General features: G+C 41.5%; 2 protein-coding genes across 2 annotated transcripts in view; one reads left to right on the forward strand and one right to left on the reverse strand.

The window, feature by feature from the left end:
* Window positions 1-12,543, forward strand: part of col1a2 (collagen, type I, alpha 2) — an 83,181-nt gene that overhangs the window by 7,319 nt on the left and 63,319 nt on the right. The gene's annotated exons all lie outside the window — the stretch shown is intronic.
* bet1 (Bet1 golgi vesicular membrane trafficking protein) lies at window positions 48-1,846 on the reverse strand. The gene is made up of 4 exons (XM_080004179.1): window positions 1,719-1,846; window positions 1,497-1,603; window positions 1,341-1,397; window positions 48-867 (listed from the first exon to the last, which is right to left on the reverse strand). The coding sequence occupies exons 1-4, from the start codon at window positions 1,735-1,737 to the stop codon at window positions 712-714; spliced, it is 339 nt and encodes a 112-aa protein (XP_079860305.1). The 5' UTR covers window positions 1,738-1,846; the 3' UTR covers window positions 48-711.

Genomic DNA, 12,543 nt, shown 5'->3' on the forward strand with positions numbered 1-12,543 from the left:
TAATTACTTTGGTTACAATCAAATCTGAATAATTTCTGCTCGCATTCCATAATACCAGACTTGGATACAAATTTTTTCTCAAAATCCTAAACGTTAAATGTTTGCCAATACCGGGTGCAGATCTGAACTACTTCTAATGAACAGTGCCGACCTTTAGTTTGGAGTAATTAAAACAGGATTGACAAAGTTAGCCATTAGAGGCACCGAACATGCTTCTTTAACATCAGTCTCGATATTGATCTTGGTATAGGATTCTTATATTATGAGATATTCTCCAACACAGTAACACACATTACTAGAAAGGAAAAGAACTTGAGTTACCAGTTGATATTAGCGTGCATATTCACTTCCTCAGGAGTCGGAGATAGTATAATTGACCATATACAGATATCTACAATTATGTGTCTTCTGCTTTATCCAGTGGCTTCGGCCCCAAAATCAGCAAAGAGTAGATGTGTTATGCAGTAAAACTCGTGGTCATTGGGTGATTTTTCAACAGCTTTTTAAACAACAGACTTGTTGTTGCGAATGATTAGGAAGCTTATTTGAATTAAAGTTGTTACTTGTTAAAATCTAGATGTCTCTTAACTTTCGTTAAGTTAATAATCCTCATCGTTGGTCCAAATCAAAGATGCGTTTTCATGGCAAAGAAGGGGGAGGGGGAGTTGGAGGAGGGGGAAGGAGTCGAGGAAGTCCGACAAGTTGTTCATATCACCTCAGCTTGATGAACCAGTACAGGACAAAGAAGACGAAGAAGCAGAAGAGCAGCATGTAACACAGCAGCTTGGCCTGGCTGCCTCTGGACAGCTGCTTCACTCGGCCAATTGTGGCTCCAAGCAAACCTCCCGTGGAGTCAAAGTCTGTGTCCTACATGAACCAAGCGAGGAGTGGGGTTAGCCTTTTCTATTATATATTAGTACACAATTTTGTATATAGGAGTGGTGGAAGAAGTTCTCAGACCTTAAAATAAATGTTTTAACTAAGTACAACTACCCTGACACAATTATTCTTGCAAAAGTGAAACTATCATATTGACGTTTCTACTTAACTAAATGTATATAACTACTTTGTCTTCAGTCTACTTAAAAGTGAAACTACTTATAATACAGCATAAAGTATCTACTGTTCCTTTTTTTTCTGCAAATCCTGATAGTAAAAAATGAAATAGTATAGGCGGTGGCATAGTAATTTACAAAGATATATGGACGTAATGAATCATTGATGATCAACCAGCTGTTCACACGCTGATTTACTCAATTACTATTTATTTATTCTGTTGCTTGAAAAACGATCCTTTCCTCAACTAGTATATGTTGTATTCTAAATAATGTCACACTCACCATGTCTTCCAGCATCTTGTTCTGGTATTTCACTTCAGTTCCTATGTCAATAGTCAGCTATGAAACAGATTCACACCACATTAAGGCAGTGTCTGATGTCATCCGAATAAATATTGATAACACTGTGCAAAATGAGGTTTTAATATGATGTCTTACACTTTTCAGGGCGTTCACTTTGGCTCTGAGACCCTCTTGTAAATGTTCGTTCTCCTCCTCGTAGACACTGTATCCACTGGCCGCATAGTTTCCAGAAGCCCCCTCGCCTTTATCACATCACAGTGGCAGTCAATGCATGTAGCATGTAGCATGTAGCATAACACTCACTGACAGTTTACTGTGTCTTTGAGTGAGGTGAAATGCACACATTATGTCTCTTACCCAACCCGGCACGCCTCATCTCCACTTCTCTGTGTTAGGACGTTTTCTTCTGTCCTTAGCGTTAACGTTTATGTGTCCAAAACTGATGATACAGACCCTACTGCTGATCGGTTATAGTGAACAGCGCGGAATAAGTGCTAGCAACAGCGGCTAACGCCACGACATCATACGGTGGCCGGTAAGGACTAGCACTCAATAATAAACACACACAATCGATAATAAGTTGTCTTGAAGGTAAAAGTTACTCATTGTTATTATCGATTACTTTATTTCATCGTTTATAGTCTATTTTCAGGGTTATTATTTCAGCTAATCCATTGTTTATGTGTGTGGTTTATCGATTATTGCTATGTATATTTCATTGTTTATTATTAATTGGTTTATATATATATATATATATATATATATACACACACACACACACACACACACACACACACACACACACACACACACATACCCATCGATCAGCCACAACATTAAACCCACCACTAATCACCACTAACATTGTGTAGAGGCATGGACTCCACAAGACCTCTGAAGGTGTCCTGTGGTATCTGGCACCAAGACGTTAGCAGCAGATCTTTTAAGTCCTGTAAGTTGTGAGGTGGAGCCCCCATGGATCGAGCTTGTTGTTCCAGCACATCCCACAGATGCTCCATCAGATTGAGATCTGGGGAATTTGGAGGCCAAGTCAACACCTTGAACTCTTTGTCATGTTCCTCAAACCATTCCTGAACCATTTTTGCAGTGTATTAGGGCGCATTGTCCTGCTGAAAGAGGCCACTGCCATCCAGGAATACCGATGCCATGAAGGGGTGTACTTGGACTGCAGCAATGTTTAGGTATGTGGTATGTGTCAAAATTACATCCACATGAAAGCCTGGACACAAGGTTTCCCAGCAAAATATGGTTCCATCCATCCCTGGTTCCATTTCTTTCCCAGGTAAACAGGCTTGACTTCCCTCCACACGAGCATCAATGAGCCTTGAGCACCCATGACCCTGTCGCAGGTTCACTGGTGTCCTTCCTTGGACCACTTCTGGTAGGTACTAACCACTGCATACCGGGAGCACCCCACAAGACCTACCTGGAGATGCTCTGACCCAGTCGTCTAGCCATCACAATTTGGTCCTTGTCAAAGTCACTCAGATCCTTACGCTTGCCCATTTTTCCTGCTTACAACACATCAACTTCAAGAATTGACTGTTCACTTGCTGCCTAATATATCCCACCCCTTTACAGGTGCCATTTGAACGAGGTAAGCAATATTATTCACTTCACCTGTCAGTCTTTTTGATGTTGTGGTTGATCGTTATACACACACGCACACACACACACACACACACACACACACACACACACACACACACACACACACACACACACACACACACACACACACACACACACACACACACTGTGGCAGTTCCGCCTGCCACACACCATCTGAGTGACCTTTCCAGGGCCCTCTGACACAAAGACGTAGGCAGAGATGTTGCAAACACACCAGTTTATTGGCGGGAGTGGCAAGATGTAACAAGCCAGGAGCAGATGGACACGTATGATGACAGAGGCTCTCTGTGTGTGTGTGGGGATGCATGATTTACCTGTTGCTCGTTGATTGCTCTGACGAGCAACGGGTGTACATACACTCTGATCCAAGGCCCAATTACCTAGACAAAAGACCAGCAGCCACACGGAGAAATGTGGCTGCTTAAACCACATCACCCCCCACACCACGTACCCCCAACACCAAACTGAGGCCAGGGAGAATCTTTGGCCGAAACCAACTAAAAAACTCAAATAGCGGACTCTGACTCAGGGTTGCATACCCAACACAATAAAATGCCTGGACTCTGATACAGGGTTCCCATGCCTTTAAATAAACAAAAGTGTCCAACAGAAATAGTCCGCTTTCCTGGAGACCTGGAACCCCGGAACAGCACGGGCCATGGGTGACCCTATCCAAGTGCGACGAAACAGACTACGCCCTCCTCTCCTCCAGAGCATGGTGAGGAGGGGGTTGCGGGGGGGACTGCTAGGGCCTGGCTACTGGGCTCTTTGGGGGTAAGAGAGTGTCTCCCCATCACATACGGAGATGGGGAGAGGAAAATAAATTGATTAAATACATGTACAATAAATGAGTATTAGGGTCACGCAAAAAAGTACCCCTGTGTTTTGAGAGTCAATTCGGAATTCAACCCCGACTTCGGGACCTACGAACAGAGTGAGGCGGCACCCATGCTCGCCGTGTTTCATGAATAGCACTGGATCTACACCGCAACCAAATTTTTCGATTAGGCCCTGTAGATCAGATATGAGTGAAGATTCAGCAACTGGATTGCTTATTTCTCGCCTGAAGTTTGTTCAGAAACAGATTTTCGTGGACCGTTAAGGTGAAATCAGTTAAAGTTACGGAGTAAATACAAGGAAAGCTGCAAGCCATGCTTAAACATCACTGGCTCACAGACCTCGAGGCTTCGTGGTATTTTCAGTTTTCAGCAACAAACCTCAAAGACATGTTTTGGGGACCTCAAGAGACCTATATTAACATGTGTAAAAAGGAGCATAATGGGTCCTCTTTGAAGACATTTGTACTCATGCAGTAGCATGCATGCTGCAAATTATTTTTTTTAAGTAATCACATCTTCATAATGCACCATATGCATCCATCAAAGATGTTTTTTGAAGCGAATCAACAAATAGGTTTAAAGAAACTCTTGGAGAGATTCAGTGCACTTTCAGCGCAAACATTGGCAGAAGCTTATTTTTCATGAGAGGGCTTTTATGATTCCAATAACAAGAAAATTGCGAATATCTTCACTCTGATTTTCTTCACTTTGAACATTTTGTGATGCGACTTACATCAAAGGAAGACAAATATCTTCTGCGGGTTTAATAGCCTCGCTGACAGACCTATCTCTGATGTATAGGATAGCAAAGGGATTTTCAATAATTTCCGAATCCTGGAGCCGCTGTTTACCATTGATTACCTTTCTTCTGCCCCCATAAATCATCTTTACCTAGCCTTGTGCCAATACCGCGGGAGACAGCTCATGTGATATAAGAGATTAAAATGTCTCTCCAGACGTTAATTCATTCCAATCCAGGGGCTCATAAATAAATCTTTAACCTTCTATCTGGTATAATGCCTTCCAATCCGCCGCAGATCTTTTTATTTCTCCATTGAGAGCTTTATGCCTCACCATGGTGTGTCGCAGGAAACGAGCGTATTGATTGAACTGTATGTGCATTGCAGTCATCTTTGTTGATCTGAGAAGATTGGTTCCATCAGATGACTCAGACACCTGAAAGCCATTAGAAGGGAAGACACTTGAATCCCCACATTGAATATCTCTGCCCTTCAAGCCTCCGACGTACAGTTATGACCAACAACACACACAGCGACAGCGACCAAGCCCTATGCTATAGTTACAAGAACCACAGAGATTTCAGATATATATTATGGCACGGAACCATAGAAGCCGGTCGACTCCAGAGAGATGTTCTGTGGCACCTTCACCCCATGATATATAATAGATAGCATTCTATCATCTCAATGGAAAAGTAACCAAACACATGTATTCTTTTAGTAATCTTGGTGTCAGACAATCATTCCCCAACAAGAGTTAAAAAATAAGTTGTGCACACACCGGCCAGTAACCTAAGACTACAGAGATTTTCCTCATCAGTGTCACCTCTAACAGGTAACATAGTGAAAACACAAAAAGAATAGATTTGTTGGGGAAAAAACTGGAACAGTTTGAGTCTGTAAAAGCAGGGCTACGCCACAAGACTTCCTCCAATCCATCACGCATCTGAAAAACGTTTTTGACAATCCCAGAGGTGCACACACTATAGGATTTCAAAAGGATGATGTTTACAGGGGAACGCACATCTGGAGATTCGAGCACACACTGTAGGATTCTAGACATAAGGCTTAAGATCATATCAAACCAACCTGATATCCTTGCAGGAGTCCCAGAATAGTCTCAGACAGACTGGAGTTTCTGACCATGTCAAAGCTCTGAACAACCCTTGCAAGATTTCCTTATGATTTTCTTGAAAATTTGTCTGGGACTCGAAAATCCAAGCTCATGTCCTTAGGTGTAAACTAGGCTTAAGAATATCATCCCTGCTACTGATTAGACTCACAGTATAAAGGCGATGCTCTGATGCAATGGTGTAGGCTGGTTACCTGTAACACTTACGAGTGACATGCTGCAAATTTAAATAACTGTAAAGGTCTCTTGGATGTTTACGAAGAAACACTACACATTGCAAGCTACAAATTGTTGAATTCCGCCAGAAGTTACCGCCTCCACTACTGTGAAAAATTGAAAAGCTGATTCAGGGTTGGTGTGTGGCATGGCTTGCGTTCTGTTGCGTCAAGCCTTGGGGGGGATGGGAGCATACGGCCAGTTTGTCTACTTAGCATTCCAATGCGTTGCCTGGTGTCTTGGGTAAACGAGCAGCGTGTCAGTGAAACAGATGTGCATTGCAAGACAATCTTTGCAGCAAGGATGTGGCGCTGAAAGGCGGGATGATGTGCAGCCCGCCGGAACATCTGGGTAAACATCAGTGAACCCCGTCGCTCCGTCTAGTTCTGGGAATAGCGGTCCAACACTGGCCTCTGGTTAATGCCACTGTCTATACAGAACACATAGAAATGCTGCAGCTTGTTTGATCTGGTGGAGACTATAGAGATTGTATGTTGGCCTCTGATTCTCAGGATATTGATTTAGCTTTGGGATACCTATTGACATGAGTTGTTTGATCTTACATTGCCAGAAAATTATCAAATCAAATACCCATTTTTGTTTCATGACCTAATAAGATGAAAAGATGGAGACACTTTCATCATCCCTAGAGGGAAATTGTGGCATAAGAGCAGCTTGCATAAAAAATAGGCAATATTGATAAAGTAATAAAAATAATACAAGAAAAATTAGGACGATTTAATAAAATAAAAATATGTTTAAAAAATGGCAATATACAATACATTTCAAAAGTAACTAATAATAGAAGAAAAAAAATGGCAATATACACTAAACCTGAAAAATAACGTTAAAACAATACACCTCAATATCAACAATTCACTCAATAGGAAAATGTGTTTTACCTAAATCCTTTTTATCAATTCAACATATGGAATGGCAAAAGATGTGTGGTTCTGCCTTGTGACAGAAATCAAAAAATTACATTTTTCCAGTTTCCTCCACTGGGAAGAAATCTTCCGTTTAAAAACTTGGAAGTATTTTCACAGGAGGAACTTAGAAAATATGACCTGAATCTAGACACCCAGGACATTGATGAAGTGGTTCGGAGCGAGACTGCAAAACTAAACCTGCCAGATCCATGGTCTGGAATTTAAAAACTCATGAGGGGTCTGACCAGGCAGGGATAGAGAGGGAGAGAGAGCGAGAGAGAAAAAGGGGTTGATACAAGAGAGAAACTGAGGAGTGGAGAGAGGAGTGTTTCCTGCTCAGTCGTATATAAAGAAATCACCTATTGAAGAACCCTGAGCTGGTAGCCTGAAACATTTAAAAGAAAGAGGAAATTCAATTTTTTAATAAATAATAAAAAAAAAAATAATAATAAAACATTTAAAAAATAAAATAAAATAAATAAAAGAAAGAGGAAATACAAAAAACTGTGGGGGATCTGCAGAGGAAATCCTTAATGGGCCCCAAGGGGCCCTTTGCTTTTTCAGACAGTTTTACAACAAAACAAGGTCAAAAAAATAAATAAATAAGGTCCATTATTACTCAAGCAACCTGTTTTCTTAAATTTTTGTTTGAACAGATTTCATACAACACATTGAACCCTGTTTGTCTTGATGATCTGGAAAGTATTGTGGTTTACGGTAAAATGTTTTCTGTAAATCGGCGTAAAGAGTCCATCGTTATACAAAGAGCGAGAGAGAGAGAAATATTTACAGCATTTGCGTTTTAGCTAAAGTCTTCGTTTCACATTCTATTCAGAGGTCAGATTCTACAAATGGTAAAGAATTTAATAAATAAATAAATACATGCATGAATAAAAATTAAATCGAAAAAGCTCTTGATATTTGTTTATAAAAAGATCGAAGAGTGTAATCATATTGGTAGTCGCTTTGGGCCAAAGCGTCTGCTGAATGACTTAATAGAAGGTGATGTATATCATTAATATCCAAGTCACTAGGGGTCACCTCCAGCCAGTGGATCAAGAGGTAAAATGGATCAATACCGTGTGTCCGTGATAAATTGGGTCCAAAATGTTCAAGAAACCAAGAAAGCTTTTTCGCAATTCGGCGAAGGGATTTGCAGAAGATGGGAAGGGGAAACATGTCAAGTGAAAACAAATGCTCTCTTAACATTTCAAGGTCTTCTAGGTGTTCATTATTAATCCACCAAAATGAAGGGTTTTTCGCAACCCAACACACACCTACAGTATTGCTGGTTGGTTCTCCCCCGACTCTGATTAGAACCCGTTTGCTGGTTCGTGCAAGGTTCAGGTTTAAGGTCCGTGCTGCAGAGTGTAGACCTTCCAGGCATCTTCTCCTCCGAACCAACCCCTTTAATCTCCAGTTCCCTGGACGCCTCACTTTCCGAAAGGACCAGGGGAATTCTCTACGCTGGAATTCAAAGCGACGTTAAAGTGTGGGCGTCAGAATCCCTGCCTCCCCGCACCGGAGCCAAACAACCGCCTCCCTTCCTCTCCTCCGGCACGCATATTCTTGATTTTTTTTTTTCCCTCTCTTATCCAACTCATTCATCTCTCTGTCCTCCAGAGACATTAAGGTAACCTGGACGAGCGTCAGTGCTATCCAGTGAGGAGAGCGGATAGGTGAGTATAGGAATTCTCATTTCCGACTAATTACGGCCACATGTGTCCCGATCGGGGGGAATGTCCCGTCCTCGTCCAAGAAAGAAGGACCGAAGCGGCCCCCCACACCCCACCATTACCAGGTCGGCAGTGTTGGAGATTTTTTAAATGTTTCGTCAAATGCTCTAAATAGGGATTGTGCCGCTTTGTAGTGCTGACCGAATGCGTTTTACAAAAATCCGCAGCACTAGATTGAGCATGCATTCGAAACAATTTATCTACCGGCTGCAGAACCAATGAAATGTAATATATTTTGTTGAGTAGCTAGATTGCAGCTAGATTGCAGCAGGATCTTGTGAAATTAGGAAAGTATAATAAAGTAAGAAAAAACATGAATTTGATCAGATCGGCCGACACTAACCTGCTCCTACCCCCCATTCCTTTCTGTTAATTGAATTGACTTTATGTACATTTACTGGCACAATACACAAAAATAATGTCAAACATATACTGTAAATGACCCAGCACACAGGTTTTCTTCCATAGAGCAAACTCACACTTGATTAGCAATTGGCAATTTCCTTTTTTATAAACCGAGCACCCCGGGTATAAGTTATCAAATTCTGCGTCATTGCTGTTTTCTCCATGTGGTGTTTGGTTTATTCACCAGTTTACTCCTGTGTGCTACTGGGTCCAGAACAGTGAAAAAAAAGATGCATTTACCAAACCAGAGGGTTTAAATATAGGAAGTGGCTCGTTGGCCTGCACCAAGGCCCCTCTTGCCATGGGGGCAGGGGGGGCCTCCCCCAATTCACATAGTCATTAAGGTAAGATAAGAAAAGATAAACCTTTATGAGTCCCACAACGGGGGAATTTACATCATTCCAGCAGCAAAAAGGGGACATCAGAAAATAGAGAGCATATCAAGGTACACACTACAAACAATATAAAATATATAGAAACGTAAAAAATAAAAAACATCACCATAAATAGGAACCAGAGTACTAAGGGATTGTACTATCTTTTTTTTTTGTTGCACTTGGATTTTTTTCACAGTTGTGTGTGTGTGTGTGTGTGTGTGTGTGTGTGTGTGTGTGTGTGTGTGTGTGTGTGTGTGTGCGTGTGTGTGTGTGTGTGTGGGTGCGGGTGTGTCTCCCACATTTCTTGCAAAGTGGGCTGTTGAGAACTGATGTCAAGAACAAGATGAATGCCAAACAGCCTTACAGCCTTGTTTCATGGGTCTCACTGTGTTCTTTGGTTTCTGGCGGCGTGTTCTACCTGTGTGACCGCCTGTTTGGGAAGTTAATTAACGAGGTGTTTTAGGAAACACATCTTCACTGTACCTCATTTAGGACAGTGTGTGTGCCACGGGGCCTCGTATTAGGCTGCCTGAGTGTTTATGTGTGAAGAGCCACGAAACAGGACATGACACTTGACCCCCCCCTGATGTAGAAGTAGGTTTGGCTGGGAATGTAGATGTGTCTGTTTTGAGTGACAGGTTTTCTCCTCGCAGACAAAGGTGTGAGAGGCTTATAGCAGGAGGTGACGGCAGAGGTAATGAAGGGAGCTGCAGCGGTGGCCCCAGTGCACAGCGTCAGGTTACACAGCATGCATAACAACCCCGGCATACAGCCGCGATAGAATCCATTCAACAGAAAGTTTCACAAGAAGGCAATTAGGCCAAATTAATCAAAAGCCAGAAGGAAATGTTCTTTATTTTTTTTATTTTGATCCATTACATTTTGCAAGGTGTTGTTTTTTTTTTTTGTTTGTTTGGGGTTTTTTTTGCTGCAAGAAAATTTGTCTGTCCTCATGTGACTCACTTGGATAAAACTATAAATGAGCAGGCTCACCCCCCCATCTCAATTATTATGCAGGTATCTTTCTCTTGCAGAGGACCATAGAAACTCTGCATTGGCCGCCGTACCGACACTCCCACTCCCCCTTCTAGATAGTTTTGGAGAACTACTGTAGGCAAACGTATGCTCGGCGGCAAGGTTTTACAGAGGTAAAAAAAATCCATTGTTTCCCATTGTTGCAGGGTCGGCGGGGCTGAAACCTCGGTACGAGTGCACGTCGTTCACGATTCTCTTGAACTTTCTCTCCTCCCTCGCCACTGTCACGTCACGTTGACAAAGTGAAGGCACAGATGGTATTGCTTTGATAAAACGTTGAGGTTTTATTTCAATAAGTGATTTTACTATTATTATTTATGTGTGAAAATTTACTCACTATAGTACATTTTTAATTGTGAAACTTTTAAATATGATCTAAATAAATAAATAAGTAAATACATATTAACAAAATAAAAAACATACATAGGTAGGGTATCATATACTGTATTTTCACATGTTATTGATGTTATTTGTCAATACGCAGATTGGCAACACACACACAGAAAAAGAAAGAAGAGCCATTCTTTTGAACGACTCTCAGAAACGCACAGAGCCATAAGATCCGGTTCAGTTCAAAGAGTCGAAATTCCCATCGATAGTTAGTACACACAATTAGTAACTGCGTTGAAAGAAGCCTGGTTAGTACCTTTGATTTATCATTATTATTATTTTTCAACTAACCAGGATTCTTTCAATGCAATTGTTGTTTGTTGTTGGATGTTTGTTACATGGATCCAAGTGCTTGAAATGGAACCTTCCTGATGTTGACTTCGCCTTGAGGGTATAAAAGCTCTCTATTGAGGACACCTGACAGGATGGCAGATGTGCGCCGCATAAAAGGAAACATATCGCAAAAATAATGAGGAATGTAACACACTTGTTAGGAAATTAATTCTCAGCTCTTTCCACAGCTTTGTGACACACATAATTATTTTGCATAATGATGCTTTATCACAGATTAAGGCAGACGACCCTCAGTACTAACAAGGTTGATGTTAACTGTTTATCTCAGTTTACCTACTTACTTATAGCCTGCAGTAGAAAGTACACCCTATATGAACCTTTTGCTTAAAAGTTGCTAATAAATTAAACTTATTATTATTATTATTATTATTATTATTATTATTGTAAGTTTGAACATGCTGAAAATATGAGCCATAAGCAAAACCCTAACTGGACCCCCAACACTTTATACACTATTATTTATTTGGAGGTCCCGGTGTTTTACCAGTTCTGTTTCATAGACATGCGATTGAGTTCCTTATTGTTGCTCCACACAGAAAAACACTCACCAAACCTCCAACGCTGTGACAACAATTTGTTTCCAGGAGCAAAATATATACAGTGGATGAATGATTCATGTCGGGCGCGTACCTTCCTGCAGCGTCCCAATGTCCCCTGAGAATCCACCACACACTCACAGGCTAAACGCGTACTTGGGCAGTTGGTGGCAGATAACTAAAATACACAACTCAAGGAGGCACTCGGCGAGGTCCATAACCGTGCGTATCAGGGTGAGGGCCACAATCACTGCTGACTTCCACGTCCCCACTCTGAGAATAATCTTCATTCCAAAGGGGAAAGTGTGTGGGAGTAGCCGTCTGATCGGACTCTGCTTTTATCAAACTCCTTCACTCTGACCTACTTTCCCCCTTTGCAAAGCACGAGGCGCAGGCATTAGGGAAGGAGCTCCCCCAAAAATTTGGGTAAATGACGAAATAAATGAGATTTAAGAATGGGCTGAAGTAAGGGACTGAAGTAGATACTGCTGAGGAGAATGAAATAATGTGACCAACTATTACAATGTTTGGCTTTTTACGTTTTTGGGGGCGTTTGAACATTAGCCAGGTTCCAACGAGTGTATTTATTTGGCCACTTAAATAAGTGTGAGAGTTCCATGTCGTCCTTACCAGAAACTGTCATCACCTCCACACGCTAAAGCTTGAGGGACGGAGGTCCAAATTATTATCTGGGAGCTTAGGAAAACTTATTTTTGGCCACGGCGATGTGCAAAATCGGATAATGCATTAGGATTTCAACTGCCATAATCCACCTTTTGGCAGAGGATGATGAGTCCCACTGTTTGAATGCAGAAAATAATCACATCTGCTTTTAGGAAA

The sequence above is a fragment of the Zeus faber genome, assembly GCF_960531495.2.
Source record: "Zeus faber genome assembly, chromosome: 1".
Taxonomy (NCBI): domain Eukaryota; kingdom Metazoa; phylum Chordata; class Actinopteri; order Zeiformes; family Zeidae; genus Zeus; species Zeus faber.

Bases quoted from the DNA above. Each gene is read 5' to 3' on its own strand.
- bet1 (XM_080004179.1), bottom strand. The intron at 1,398-1,496 runs GTAAGACATCAT...TCTGTTTCATAG, and splicing joins AAGTGAACGCCCTGAAAAGT to CTGACTATTGACATAGGAAC. The intron at 868-1,340 runs GTGAGTGTGACA...TGGTTCATGTAG, and splicing joins ACAAGATGCTGGAAGACATG to GACACAGACTTTGACTCCAC.